This window comes from Pogona vitticeps, chromosome 11 (genome assembly GCF_051106095.1).
Source record: "Pogona vitticeps strain Pit_001003342236 chromosome 11, PviZW2.1, whole genome shotgun sequence".
Classification (NCBI taxonomy): domain Eukaryota; kingdom Metazoa; phylum Chordata; class Lepidosauria; order Squamata; family Agamidae; genus Pogona; species Pogona vitticeps.
This window is the reverse complement of record NC_135793.1, coordinates 8586886-8602347: the sequence shown is the minus strand read 5'-3', so window position 1 is coordinate 8602347 and position 15462 is coordinate 8586886. Positions and strand designations below refer to the sequence as shown.

At 45.0% G+C, this 15462-nt stretch overlaps 1 protein-coding gene across 2 annotated transcripts in view; it reads left to right on the top strand.

The window, feature by feature from the left end:
• XPNPEP2 (X-prolyl aminopeptidase 2) overlaps positions 1 to 15462 on the top strand; it is a 38603-nt gene that overhangs the window by 19962 nt on the left and 3179 nt on the right. Inside the window, exons 12-20 of one of the 2 annotated variants that reach the window (XR_012081342.2) lie at positions 819 to 928; positions 1734 to 1811; positions 3518 to 3589; positions 4312 to 4372; positions 7042 to 7111; positions 8787 to 8839; positions 9655 to 9759; positions 12976 to 13035; positions 15047 to 15123. Coding sequence is in view for 1 of the 2 variants with exons in the window: in XM_072981034.2 (XP_072837135.2) it covers positions 819 to 928; positions 1734 to 1811; positions 3518 to 3589; positions 4312 to 4372; positions 7042 to 7111; positions 9655 to 9759; positions 12976 to 13035; positions 15047 to 15123 (633 nt within the window). In the remaining variant the exon portion in view is untranslated. The remainder of the gene's footprint in view (positions 1 to 818; positions 929 to 1733; positions 1812 to 3517; positions 3590 to 4311; positions 4373 to 7041; positions 7112 to 8786; positions 8840 to 9654; positions 9760 to 12975; positions 13036 to 15046; positions 15124 to 15462) is intronic. The other variant, XM_072981034.2, reaches the window with a different exon arrangement.

The window sequence follows — 15462 nt, the reverse complement described above, 5'->3', positions numbered from 1 at the left end:
AGGAGAACCCCAAGCCATACTGCTTGGGAAAATTATTCTGCCCAAAGACCACTCCTAGCCACGTTCCTGGTGGCCATGGGCTGGCAGAAGGGTCGTGGGAGGTGTCCTCTTCAAAACAACAACAACAACTTTTCTAAACTCTAAAGAGGACTGTTGACAAATGTGAACTTGTGAGTTTAGAAGAGTAAGCAACAGTAAGGACCAACAAAAAATGCGGGTGAGGAACCTCAGGCCCTCCAGATGTTGCTGGACTATAGGTCTCAAGCTCTGGTAGGAGTATAGGAGTCTGGCAACATCTGGAAGAGCACAATTTCATTGGCCCTGAACTTAAAAGGAACCAGTTCAAAAGGTAAGCGACAAGTCATAAGCTGGCTTCTCGGTTCCATCAGAATCGGTCAGCAGGCTGGAGGATAAACGAAATAATAGTGAGAACGGAGAGAGAAGGAAAGAAGTTGGATTGCCTGAACTTTTAAGACACAAACAAACCCCACTGCTTCGCACGTCCTGCCACCCCCCACAATGTTCCCGATCTGTGTTTACATGGCTAATTACAGGTGTCAGAGTTTCCAAGGAGAAACTCTGGCATCAAAAGGAGATTCTTGGACTAAACTTTGTTAGGTCTTGGTTCAAATTCTGCCCTTTAAAAAACAGGCAGGGCAATGGGGAGGCTTTGGTTGAATTCTGGTGCCAGCACAAGACTGGGCGGTGCATCTCTTCCTTCACCAGGATCTCTACCACCACATTGCCTTCACGCCGTGAGCAGCTCAAAGGGGAATAACATCAGCCTTCGCTCTTTTTTGCTTTGGGTTCTCTCCTAGGTACGAGATGCTGTTGCCGTGATCCGCTACCTGGTCTGGCTGGAGAAGGAGGTTGGAAACGGCTCTGTCAACGAGCTGTCTGGTGCACGTTACGTGGATCAGTTACGTGGGTCAGTTGAAACAGAGCAGGTCCCCCTGAGCTGTGTTTAAAAGAATCGTAAGCAACTGAAAAGGAAATGAAGGTGAAGAAGCCATGTAAGAAATTGTATACTAGATCTGAGATGGTGTCACCTGGTAGCAGAAAACAGTGCAAACAGAGAGATGTGGGTCTTGAATCTTTCTTCTATTCAGGTGGTATTGGGAATATACAGTAATGGTAACTGTTGACGTGCAGCTACTTACGTATCAGACAGTTTCCTACGCCAAGCACCCAAGGAAAGTCCAGAAATGCATTGTTTCACCTTAACAAACAGTTCTAGCAGATTTTTATCTCTGCTAGATCTTTCGTAAAGATCATAGATCTTAACTGCCCATTCAAGATTGTGGTTGTTGTTCAGGTTTTGGTAATAGATCTTAGGGTGTGATCGGTCAGTGAGAAAGATGCCTGTCTCATCCCACAGGAAAGGGTCAGTTTGCCGGGAGTAATCTCCCTTAAAGCCGCCCTTCCATCCATCAGGAAATGGCTCCGGGCAAACCTCCGAAAGCAGGAATCCTAGTGCTGGACCAAAAAAGTACAGTTTGGACATGGATCAGGTTCAGGTTTGGAGCCCTGTCGCCCTACGTCTTGGGAAAGGAAACCTGTAGAAAGGTGGTGATGGTGTCAGATGAAAAATAAAAATAAAAAAATCGGTCATTTGGAGCTTGCAATCCCCGATCCCGGAACACTGTTGGGAGGCCGTAATTCAGCTACCACCTCTTGCCCCTCTACGGGGTCCACAGATCTAAGAGTGCCCTTTTTTTTTCCCCCTCTACCAGGGAAGAACTGTACTGCCGTGGCCCCAGCTTTGAAACCATCTCCGCCAGTGGTCTGAATGCAGCTCTGGCCCATTACAGGTATGTGATCGGAAGCCGTGGATCTGCAGGACAGCATCGGGAAGAATTCCTGGCGACTTTGCTTCCTTTCTAGGCAGGGAATATTAAGACTTTCTGCAGCAAACGCGCAAGACGGTGGGAAGGAACAGCCCAGTTGTTGGTTGTGAAAGCCAGAGTGTCCGTCCCACTTCGAGAAAGAGCTCATCGCCTCCTTGAATTTTTCACAATAGCAGTTTTAAAAAACGCAGGTTCTTAAAACTAAAGCTACTGCCGGTGGGAATGTGGCTTCATAAACTTGTGTTTAAAAAGGGCCTTTAAAACCTCTGAATGTGTGAAGAAGAAAGCGCACACAGCTGGACAGTCTCTGTGCAGAGCAGATGTTCAGAGGGGGCTACAAATTCTGTGCCCAAATATAGCCTGTGGTTTGTGCATCTGGATGCCTTAAGCATCTTGCAGATATCTCTGCAGACAGCATCGGAAGAAGAGTCTTTCAAGAGCCAAGGTCTTCTTTTACACACTTGGCCAAACAGATGTTTCAAAGAAGCAGGGCTGGCTTCACGAGCTCTGCCATTGGGCAGAGTGAGGCAGGAGCCTTGCAGGGAAGGGGGCACATGGAGGGAGACAGCAGGAGAGGGTTAAGGAAAGACCCATATGGCCTGCTTTGGGCCCTCCAAGCAAGCCAGCAAGATTCAAGCACAGCAAATGGATGGAGACAGGCAGGCCTGGGGGGCGGGGGGATGGGAAAATTGGGGGGAGGGAGAAACAGTTTTGTTTATTTATTCCATTTTTTCCCAATGGTTTCCCCAAATTTCTGGAATTTTTACATCTATCTGAGTGCCAAGAGGCCAACGACAGTGATAGAAAGCATCGCTATGCAACGTCTTCCCCAACGACTGGCATTCAGAACATAAATTCCATGATGGAGCTCCCCAGTACAAGAAATGGCATTATCCGCCAATGTGGGTGGTTTTAAAAGGGGGAGACTCATTCAAAGCCATTCTCCTGTTCGATATTGGCATGCATAGAGCACCATCTGGGGAAAAATGCCACAGGACTGTGCAGGACTGGGGCCTCGCCAGATGACCACGGCAGCTTTTATAGTTCTGCATGCATACCGATTGAACAGGAGACTGGCCAATAAATGCATGGTTGGCCACGATGGCTATATATTACCCCTGGCATCAAAGGCAGTGTTCTGGTAGCCTTGCCTTTTGCTTACAGCTTTTGCAGAGGGTTCTGACTGGCCACTGGGGTACATTAGCCATGCCTCTTTCGTTGCAGAGGGCAGTTTTCTGTTTCAAGGCACCCTCGGTTTGAAAGGCCGAGCCAGCTTTAAAGACCACCAGATTCCTACGTTCGCTGGCATTGGACTGCATAAACCTTGGAATCCCTTCCAACTCTACAATCCCATGAGAAGCAGGGAGACCGAGATCTTTGATGTTGTTATCGTGAAAGCTGTAGCCCAGTAAAGTAACTTTTCGCAAGCTAGCTGGATAGCTCAGTGGGTTAGGTCTCTGACTGTGAAGCCAGAAGCTGGGAGTTCGATTCCCCACTTGTGCCTCCTGCGTGAAGAGCCAGCCTGGGTGGCCTTGGGCCAGCTGCACAGTCCCAAGACTGCCCCTAGAGGAAGGGAAGGGTAAAGCACTTCTGAGTTTTCCAGATAATTGACTTGATTGCACATTATTATTATTGCCCAATTCCCTTAGCCTTTTCTTTTTTTATTTCAGCCCATCCAGCACTACCAGCCGAACCCTGACAGCAGATGAAATGTACCTGGTGGACTCTGGAGGCCAATATTTGTACGTATGGGTGAGCCCAGCAGCATTTCTCTTTGGTCAGAGTTAGGTGTCTGCATTCGGCAGATCTGGGAGAAGCCTTGACCCCCAGCTGACCGTGTGCCATACTGTAGGGTTGGTTTGGCTCAACTTATGAGCCACTTTCTGAATTTTGTAAGCAGCTTACAAATAAAGCTGGGCAAGAACATTATTCAGTTCCTATACTGATTTTTAAATCTGTTTGACACCTGTGTTTATTTGAAAATGCATGTAAAATATGCACAGTAGGGAAAAAAAGTCAATTTGACATGTAAATGGTCATATTAATTTTCTTTTAATGCAGACTGATGGCAGAAACAGATAGGGTGAAATGAGAGATGGGAGGATCCAAAAGTTCCACTTATCCTCACTTAGAAAAGACGAGTAGGACAAAACAGAATAAGACATAGATTATCAAAAGAAAATACCATTTTAGACGCATAAAATGTTAGGCTTTGAGCATTAAAAAAAGGTTTAAAAAAGTCGTACAACATTGCTTATGGGCATCAGCAAAAACCAACACAGACAGTCTCTCTCTCTCTCTCTCTCTCTCTCTCTCTCTCTCTCTCTCTCTCTCTCTCTCTCACACACACACACACACACACACACACACACACACACACACACACACACACACACACACACACACACACACACTCTGCCATCACCCCAACTAACCTCTTGCGCTCTCGCTTGTCTTTTGACAGAGACGGAACAACAGACATTACCCGGACTGTCCACTGGGGGGAGCCCACAGATTTCCAGAAGGTATCCCTTCGCCCGGTCTGCTCCCACCTCCATTGTGCACGGGAGGCTCCGCGGTAGAGAGAGAGGGACCTGCCAGTTTTGCATTGGTGCTGCTCTGTTTTCCTTGTCTTGCTCTGAGTTGCCTTGCTCTTCTTTATTTCACTGCTGTCCAGATGCTCTTGGCCATCGCAGGTGGTCCCCAAGGGCATCCCCTCTCCTTGGGCACCATCTCTCAGCTCGCTTGCCCCACGCTGTCCCTCCTGTCTCATAAAGTTTAGTGAAACATGTGTGAACTTTTATCAACAGCTAGGGGACAAACTTTTTTAAAAAATTGCATAAGACATGTGCGTGCGTGCGTGCATGCGTGTGTGTGTGTGTGTGTGTCTTCAACTCAGAGCTGGCTTATAGCCACCTTAATTCGGCTTTCAAGGTAAATGAGATATTCAAGAAGTGGTTTTGCGGTTCCACTGCCCTCAGCCCAGTGCATTTCCATGGCCAAGTGGGGATTTGAACCCAGGTCACCTAGAGCCCTGGTCTGTCACTCTATGTACCCTACCATGCTGTATAATAAAAGAGAGTGGCTGAGGCCTTGTTGTTTAGGGTAGTAAGACACAACTAGAGGAGGTCCTTTGAATCAGTGGGCCTTGACTCACTAATTCCCTACTGATTCAGTGGGACTACTCTAGTTGTTATTAAGCAAAGCAACAGGATTTCAGGCAGCATGTACGAAAGATGGGGAATTCTGGGTAAATTAAGCCCTTCGGGTGAAAGTGAAGAGTTGTTGGGAGATTTACTCCTCTCCAGTCTTCACCCCACAGATTTGATTTATTTAAATCAGGGATAGGGAAACCTCTGTTGCAGAGTTTTAAAGGTCTGGTTAAATTCCTTTACCTGTGCAGCAGAAGTGCAGGGAATCACAGAGCAGAACAAGTTTGTCAAAGTAGACCACCCCTTTCTTATCAACCAGCATTTACAGTCTCAATAGCTCGCTCTGAGACATTTTTTAGTAGGAAGAATAAAAACATTTCATTTACTTACAGTTGAACAGATTAGACAGCAAACTGACAAACACAAGTCTTTTCACCAACAGACCTCGACAGACTCTAGAGAGGGAAAAAGCACTAAGCAGAGAGGCGGGACTCTCTTTGAATCCAGAAGCAGGGAATGAATGATTGGTTAGTGCTGGATAGATTTGACAGTTACCCAAACCCAGGAAGGTCCCTCCCAAACAAACCTACTCCAGGCAACATGCAAAGTTGCAAGAACTCCAACAACTTTTGCCCTTGAGATGTTTGGAAATACATCCCTCACAGTCCATTTGACCTCAGCCATGCTGACTGGGGATTCTGGAAGCGGAAGTCCAAAATATCATTCTAGAGGGTCAAAAGTTCTCTTTCCATAATTTTGCTCAAGGGCGAGGAACCTTCAGCCCTACAGATGTTGATGTCCTGCTATTCTCCTTGTGCCTCATCTTTGATCAGGCCGTCCAAGGTTGATGGGAATTAAGGCCACCTTCTGATGGAGGAATGTTGAGTAGTCTGGTTCATGCTTAAAGGATTCAGTGTGGTGTATTTTATCTTTCACTTGAGCAAGAGACATACTCTGTTCACACTGATCAGTGCTTTTTCTCCCGTGAGAAGGATCCAGACCAGTCTTTCAATCACCCCAGTGTGTCCCCCTTTTGATTAATGACACTCCCTTTTGTACCCCTGCAGTGCCTTTTCCCAGAGCCCTAGTTCAGTGACCACAACGACTTTCCTTTTTTGTTTGCTTGTTAAATTAAGTAAGTGACATGGTGGTACCTAGTGGCCATTTCTTTTATCTCAAAGAGCACTGAATCAATCGGAAGATAAATTTAAAACTTTCAAGCGGCAGAGTAGACGAAAATAGAGGAGAAGGAGTTCTCTGTCATCCCATTTAAGTGCCGCAATCCACCAAATGTGTCACAGAGTTGTAACCTCAGATGACACCACCCACAGCCCTATACAGTACAGGCTAATTAGGAGTGCTCTGAACTGCAAAGTAAAAAAAAAAAAAAACACCCCAGACTCTTGTAGCCCTACTGCTATGCCAAAAAGGAGCAGGGCACCTCTAAAAAAGGGGCGGGATGGATCACTCTGAGTCAAGATAGGTATGCCATCAAGTCAAATTCTGACTTATGGTGACCCTTTTTCAGGGATTTCTAGGTACAGGATACTCAGAGAAGTGCTTTACCCTTCCCTTCCTCTAGGGGCAACCTTGGGACTGGGCAGCCTGACCAAGGCCACCCAGGCTGGCTCTTCTCCCAGGAGGCTCAAGTGGAGAATCGAACTCCCAGCCTTTGGATCCAGAAATCTAAGCCACTTAGTTATCCATGGATGTGGACACCGTAATTTGATTTAAACCAAATGGCATCCAAAGTGATCCAAATAATGAGCTATATGCCTCTCTGAATGTACTCTTAGAGTCCAGCCACCTATTTCTGTGTGGCTTGTTAGTTATACAAGTCATTTTGTGTTTTGAGTGTGTCTTGCCACTCACCTTGTGTGTAGGTAAGAAACATGCATGTGTCCTTTGCTGAATATTCAGGAGCTACAGATTTCCGGTCTTGAGGAGAGGGCTGGAGACCCCTCTAGTGCTCTTCTGTCAGTTAGGATAATCCTTTTATTTCACTGTTCTTCCCACCCCCCACCCCCTTCCCCATCCCTTAGGAAGCCTACACACGTGTGTTGATGGGCAACATCGACCTCTTCAGACTTGTCTTTCCATCCAGGACATCAGGTGAGTGTATGTTTGTGTACAAACTTGTGTGTGTGTGTGTGTGTGTGTGTGTCTGAGTGTGTTGACCAAGAGAGAAGCGAAAGGCATATATCTTGTGACAGATTATTTGTGGGGATGTGACCAGTGAAACAATATCTAAAGAAAGCATTTTGCCTGTTTCAAATGGTGTATAATGATTTACTTCTATATTCTGGCGGCCAGCTGCAAGACCCACTTTAAAAACAAACTGCATGATTCCGAAGGGGCAGAGGAACTAGAGACCAAATTGCTAACTTGCGCTGGATTATGGAGAAAGCCAGAGAGTTCCAGAAAAACATCTACATCTGTTTCATTGACTAGGCAAAAGCCTTTGACTGTGTCAACCACGACAAACTATAGCAAGCCCTTAAGAAATGGGAGTGCCTGATCACCTTATCTATCTCCTGAGAAACCTATACATGGGACAGGAAGCAGCAGTTAGAACTGGATATGGAATAAATGATTGGTTCAAAATTGGGAAAGGAGTACGACAAGGCTGTATATTGTCCCCCTGCTCATTTAACTTATATGCAGAATACATAATGCGGAAGGCCAGACTGGAGGAATCCCAAGCCAGAATTAAGATTGTTGGAAGTACTATCAGTAACCTCCGATATGCATATAATACCACTCTGATGGAATTAAAGTACCTTTTAATGAGGATGAAAGAGGAGAGTGCAAAAAATGGTCTGAAGCTCAACATCAAAAAAAAACTAAGATCATGGTCACTGGTCCTATCACGTCCTGGCAAACAGAAGGGGAAGATATGGAGGCAGTGACAGATTTTACTTTCTTGGGCTCCATGATCACTGCAGATGGTGACAGCAGCCACAAAATTAAAAGACTTCTGCTTCTTGGGAGGAAAGCGATGACAAACCTTGACAGCATCTTAAAAAGCAGAGATGTCACCTTGCCAGCAAAGGTCCGAATAGTCAAAGCTATGGTTTTTCCTGTAATGATGGATGGAAGTGTAAGCTGGACCATAAATAAAGCTGACCACTGAAGAATTGATGCCTTTGAATTGTGGTTCTGGAGGAGGCTCTTCAGAGTCCCCTGGACTGCAAGGAGAACAAACTGATCCATTCTGAAGGAAATCAACCCTGAGTGCTCACCAGAAGGACAGATCCTGAAGCTGAGGCTCCAATACTTTGGCCATCTCATGAGAAGAGAAGATTCCCTGGAAAAGACCCTGATGTTGGGAAAGTGTGAAGGCAAGAGGAGAGGGGGACGACAGAGGACGAGATGGCTGGACAGGGTCATTGAAGCAACCAACATGAATTTGACCCAACTCCAGGAGGCAGTGGAAGACGGGAGGGCCTGGCGTGCTCTGGTCCATGGGGTCACGAAGAGTCAGACATGACTTAACGACTAAACAACAACAACCAGATTCTCCAGATTTGCCGACACCTATTTGTGGCAATAACAACTGACTGGAATTCAACTGCTGTGGCCTTATAGGAAAGGGAGGGAGAGGTGGAAAAAACGAAGGAATGAACAAACTGACATTACACTGAGACCATCACTAGAAGCCAAGCTCCCTCAAGATGTTAAGCTTGTTTGTTTATCCCAGTGTAAGATTATTTATTTATTTGTGGTTTTGTTTGTTTGTTTCCTTGCTTGCTTGCTCGTTCGTTCTTACCCCACCTTTCTCCTTTAGAAGGACCCAAGGCAGCTTACATCATTAAAAGACAATATGTAAAGCTAAAAACAGTAAGTATACAAATACTAGGAATAACCAAATTCCACACTACTGCACAGCAAATGAAAAACAAAACACATTCAATGTACTAAGACACAACAATTCATTTAACAACCCCCCCTCAGGCAACCTGTTGCTGAGGGAAAGCTTGCTTGAAGAGAAAGGTCTTCGCCTGCCTGCAGAAGGAGAGCAAAGGTGGGGCCAGCCTAGCTTCCAGTGGGAGGGAGTTCCAAAGTCTCTCTCTTGTGTCCCCCACCAAGTGTACCTGTGAAGATGTTGGGACTGAGAGAAAGGCCTCCCCTGATGATCTTGACACCCGGGCAAGCTCATAAAAGGAGTTGTGCTCCTTGAGACAGGTTGGGCCCAAGCCATTCAGAGCTTTATAGCTTAGAACCTATTTTTAAAACTCTGCTTATTAGAGATAAATTGATTTTGCAGATACAACTCATCCCCTTGTCATTGCAAAGCTAGACTCTTACCACGTTTGGCCCAAAGAAAGAAAGAAAGGAAGGAAGGAAGGAAGGAAGGAAGGAAGGAAGGAAGGAAGGAAGGAAGGAAGGAAGGAAGGAAGGAAGGAAGGAAGGAAGGAAGGAAGGAAGGAAGGAAGGAAGGGAAGGAAGGAAGGAAGGAAGGAAGGAAGGAAGGAAGAAAGAAAGAAAGAAAGAAAGAAAGAAAGAAAGAAAGAAAGAAAGAAAGAAAGAAAGAAAGAAAGAAAGAAAGAAAGAAAGAAAGAAAGAAAGAAAGAAAGAAAGAAAGAAAGAAAGGTGTAGGAAACGTAAATATTATCAGTTCTGATTCTCCACACAATCTGCCTCTTATTTTTCAGGGAGAATGGTGGAGGCCCTCGCTCGCCGGCCTTTGTGGGAAGTTGGGCTCAATTACGGCCATGGAACGGGACACGGCATTGGCAACTTCTTGTCTGTCCACGAATGTAAGAGACACGCAGGGTGGCGCATCAAACCGCCTCTGCTCTGCCCTTCACTGTTTATGGGATGAATCTCTGCTGTGAGAAGCCAACTTCTGGTAGAAGCTAAATTCTATAACCCACTGCAAATTAGGAATGGCCAGAACACATGCTTGTGGGATCTACATTGTTTTCTCACTCAAAGCTCAAAGTCCACCAGCTGAATGAAGCTCTGTGGTATAGTCACCCAGGGTCAAACTAGGTGGTACACTTTAGGGAGTCTTCGGAAGACGAGTGGTGAAACACATCTGTTTCTCACTCCACTTGTGCATCGTGCATTTAGTGTGCTTCAGTTCAGTCCAGTGACCTGATAGGTCCTTGGAAAGTAAACGTGGGTTTAATTTGCAAGTCCAATTGCTGAAACTTGTATCTTGGAGGAAATATTAGGGTGAGACAAAAAAAACAGGACAGTTTGTTGGGTATAAGCATTCCTCATAACAACGAGTTTGATTCTTAGAAAACGTGGGAGATGTGCACTTAGAATTTTTTTTAAAAAAAAAAATGCAACTCAGTTCCAGAAATGGATTTTAGAGCCAGAATTGATTGACGTTCTTTATTATAGTTTTATCAAAGGCCAGTATAATAGAGTAGCCAGTGTTAAAATAAAATCCATGATAGATAAGATAAAATGACATACAGTATAGTCTTCTTTAACACCTTCAGGACTCACTATCCACACAGCAGATATGTCAACGGCCCTTTCAATTTAATGGCAAAGAACATTTTTTTAAAAATAAATCAGAACACTAATAAAATAAGTCTATCCTGTCTTAGCGGCTAAAGGATATAATGCTTCCATATAGTTGAATAATGTTCAGTAACTGCACCACTAACTAAACTCACAATCCTTTTACACAGAAAATCTAATTCTGGTTCCACCTGAATCTTTCTGTGTTTCAACACATGGATTGGGCGGGATGTGCGTTGCCTGAGTTAAACCACTGAGAGCCAGAAATTCTTGGCACTTTGGGCCTGCCTTCTATCTGCCTCCCCTGTAAACTGTGCACATTTGCTTAAAGATAACTGTCCATGGCAATAATCTGAGCAAGACGTTGAAACTCTGGCCGCCACATCCAGGATTCTGCCTTCCTCGGTCATTGGCTGCTTACTTTCAGGTTTAGCTTTACAACAGGGTGAGAGCTTTGTGGGTTTTTAAAGGAACAAATAACCCTGAGGTTTTCACAAAGCTTCTTCTGTATCCAGTACCAGATTAGTCTCAGATGATGACCAACTCGTTTAAAAAGCCAAGAACTGGATTCCCAGCACCTAGTGGTTGAGGTCTCTGGCTGTGGGGCCAGAGGCTGGGAGTTCAATTCCCCCGTGGTGCCTCCTTGGCAGGGGCTGAACTTGATCTACTACAGGGTCCTTTCCTCTCTGCATTTCTAAGATTATTATTATCAGCTACTCAGTCTCAGGATAGGGACGTGGTGGCGCTGTGGGCTAAACCGCAGAAGCCTGTGCTGCAGGATCAGAAGATCCGGCAGTCGTAAGATCGAATCCATGCAACGGAATGAGCACCCGTCGCTTGTCCCAGCTCCCGCCAACCTAGCGGTTTGAAAGCATGCAAATGTGAGTAGATAAATAGGGACCACCTCAGTGGGAAGGTAACAGCGTTCCGTGTCTAAATCACACTGGCCATGTGACCACGGAAAGATTGTCTTCGGACAAACGCTGGCTCTATGGCTTGAAGAGCGGGATAAGCGCCGCCCCCTAGAGTCGGACTCGACTGGACAAAAATTGTCAAGGGGAACCTTTAACCTTTAACAGTCTCAGGATACTCCCCAAAAGAGGAAAATGGCAAACTACTACTATATATTTCTTTACCTAGAAAACCCTGGAAAGGGTTGCCATAAGTCAACGTTGACTTGACAGCATTATTATTATTATTATTATTATTATTATTATTATTATTATTATTATTATTATTATTATTATTATTATTATTATTATTATTATTATTATTATTATTATTATTATTATTATTATTTAAGGTAGTGCTAGGGGACATGCAGCATGCCATATGTTCGCTTAAATGCAGTTCCCATTGTCTCTCGCCACTCCCCATGCTGGCCTGGAATTCTGGGAGCTGCACTTCGGCAATGATTGGAAAGCCACCAGATCCCCGTGAGACAGAGTGGGAGGAGTTCAATGGTATGAAAGCTGTGCAGCACTTGCTTTGCACGCCAGACATCCCAGGTTCAATCCCTGGTACCACCAATTAAAAGGATCAGGTAGCAAATAATAATGAGGATATTGATCCTCCTGTGCTTTAAACTCCAGAGAACATCAGGCAGTCAAGGCTCAAGGCAGGCAATACTGGGTAGGTGGACCAAGAGTATATCACCTGATGTGTATGGTGATAGAATAATAGGGGAAGCTTCTCTTGTTGAATGTCTGCCTGCCACACAGCCTGAAAAGTACTGCCTGTCTCTCAAAGCAGCATTAAAGCCATTTTACGAAGGAGTTGGGGGGGGGGGGGTAACAGTCATATTTTATTAGGAAGGGACGTGCTTTGTATGTAAAAGGGCCCAGATTCCACCTCGAAGGATCTACAGGATGGCCAGTTAGACATGCCCCAAAGAAGCACATGCATTGTCAGAAGGAAAGATGAAAGAAGACGCCAAACTGTATAACACTTGCAGCTTTATATCTACAATGGTGACATCAGAAATCCTTTGTATAATTTTGGAAAGAATTACCATACATCTTTTGGAAATAATTACCATACCTCTCTTGTGTGCCTGCAGAATCTACGCTCCAGGTGCATTTAACTGGGGGTTCCCAACTTCAGGGTCTCTGGTCTTAGTTATTATTGGTTCTTTGTCTTTCAATCAGGCTTGGACCGGGCAGCCCACAAAATAAAATAAAAGAAACCTTTGAAAAGACGACTGTCGCCCCTCCAGAAAGAAAGAGAGAGAGAGAGAGAGAGAGAGAGAGAGAAACAAAGAAAGAGCATTCTAATTACCGAGTTAGATTGACCAAGGATAAGATGGTGTCTTCTGTATTTTGTGTGAGCCACTTGTGGTGTGCTTCTTCGGGTGTACCAGGGATCCTGTATGCCCAGTTGAAGCAACCAAGGGATCTGGGTTCTTAGGTTCAGGTCTTGCAGAACAGCTCCTTTGGCAATCCACACCTCTTGTGCTGGTTCTGGCAACAGAAATAACTTAATTCTCTCCCTTCTAGGGCCAGTGGGCTTCCAGTCGAACAACATCCCCTTGGAAAAGGGCATGTTTACTTCCATTGGTAAGTGCCACCTAATCTTCCCAAGCCCTCGTACCACCAAGCTTCGTTGGCTGCTGGTGCTGCTTCCTCTTCTTTCCTTCCCCTCCTTCTCATCCTCCTCTTCTTCTCCACCTTCACCTTGAGTACAGGAACCACAAGACGTCTCCCATTGTATTCTGGTGCATGGTAACCCAATTAGTTTGCAGTAGCCATCATGAATACACATCTTAGGATACATCAAGCAACCTTTCTCAGTCCGGCAGCCTCCTGGTGTTTCGGACCACAACTCCCAGCATTCCAGACTTTGGATTCAGAATTTATTCCAGAAACAAACCAAAGGGAGGAGGAAAGGTTGCCCACTTCTGAGTCAATCCAAAATGAAGCGAGGAAGCCCAAAGCAGAGCTCGGATTGAATCCAGGATCCCTGATGTGCCAAATTATGCTTTGGAAGTTAAAAATCCAGAGCAGCAGCTTTTGTTTCACAAGATCTAAAGTCCTGCTAATGCAAGATGGATTCTTGGTATGAGGAGAGCTGGGAAGGTAGCAAATCACAAGGGTTTGCGAAGGAAGGAAGGAAGGAAGGAAGGAAGGAAGGAAGGAAGGAAGGAAGGAAGGAAGGAAGGAAGGAAGGAAGGAAGGAAGGAAGGAAGGAAGGAAGGAATTGATAATGGATAGAAGGAAGGAAGAAACAGATAATGAATGGAAGGAAGGAAGGAAGGAAGGAAGGAAGGAAGGAAGGAAGGAAGGAAGGAAGGAAGGAAGGAAGGAAGGAAGGAAGGAAGGAAGGAAGGAAGGAAGGAAGGAAGGAAGGAAGGAAGGAAGGAAGGAAGGAAGGAAGGAAGGAATTGATAATGGATAGAAGGAAGGAAGAAACAGATAATGAATGGAAGGAAGGAAGGAAGGAAGGAAGGAAGGAAGGAAGGAAGGAAGGAAGGAAGGAAGGAATTGATAATGGATAGAAGGAAGGAAGAAACAGATAATGAATGGAAGGAAGGAAGGAAGGAAGGAAGGAAGGAAGGAAGGAAGGAAGGAAGGAAGGAAGGAAGGAAGGAAGGAAGGAAGGAACTGATAATGAATGAACGGAAGGAAGGAAGGAACTGATAATGAATAGAAGGAAGGAAGGAACAAACGAACGAACTGGTGGGTGCCTTGCCTCCACATTGCAGATTGAGCATTAATTGATGGCACTAGATTCATTCCTAGCTCCAGATCAGAACCCTTTATTTCCCCCATTTTATATGTTTCTCCACTACTGTATTTGGACAAATAGATGCATACAATATACAACTTTTTCACTATTTAGACAAATACAAATGTGCACAAATACCTTAAAACGTGCTGTGTCAGTTTCTTCAGATAAATCAAATACGTAATTTCTTTTCTTTTTTTTTAAAGTGATGCAAAGCCTCAGCAATAGTCTAGCAGAGTCTGAAATGAAATTCCACTTTTTCTGCTCTTCCACTGAACATTTACTTTTCACTTTGCAGATGCCTTGAAATGGTTCACTTATTAAGCCACTTCACAATATTGGAATTTCCAATCAGAAGGAACCTTGATGGCGGGGAAGGCTTCTTTTTTTGTCCATTTCCAGCTACCACATGCACAGGAAATGAATCAAACCAAAGTGATCCTACTCCCACCAAAAAATTATATACCTGATAGGGGTTCAGAAAGATATACAGTAGTAGGAACACTCTGGGGACAGTTTGGTTTGCTCCCGTGATTATGTTATGTGATCGCTGAAAGAAGGAGCAAACCAACCTGTCCCAGCAGTGGACAAAAATAGTTTGATCGAGCCCTCGGTTCTGACTGAACCGAAACGTATGATATTTACACACACCGTTCCAAAGTATTGACGGTGCTGTCTGGGGCTGCTGGCAGTCTAAGGCTGAGACGTTTCTTAAGCAAATGCTACTGTTATCTTTTTAACAAAAGCTACCAAATGATTTTGATTATCTCGCTGATTCGGTCAGGCCACCCAGAGGACTTGCCTCTCTCTCCCCCGACACACATATACCCTCTCTCTTTCCAGAGCCTGGGTATTACAAGGACGGTGAATTTGGGATCCGCTTGGAGGATATTGCATTGGTGGTAGAAGCACAGACCAAGGTGATGCCTTTTCCCTGCCTATCTTTGAATCAGCCACAAGATTCTGCCCGTCAGTGGGTGGTGAGGTGCCTTGCACACACAGCTGATCACTTTTGCTACCAGCTAGAAATATATGGGGCAGGTTTGGGGGGGTTGGTATTTTGGCTGAGGTTTCTTCCCTCTTACCTTTCTAAGGGTCTTCTCTGCACAATCAAAGGAAGCGTGCAGGCTCTTGTCTGCCCGATACATCGGTAGTCTCCGATCCAGGGGCAGTAGCAACAAAGTCAAGCTCAGAGGATGTTTTCCAGTAGCAGCAACATTGAGAAGAAGAGGATTTGGATAAGACAATATCCAGAGATG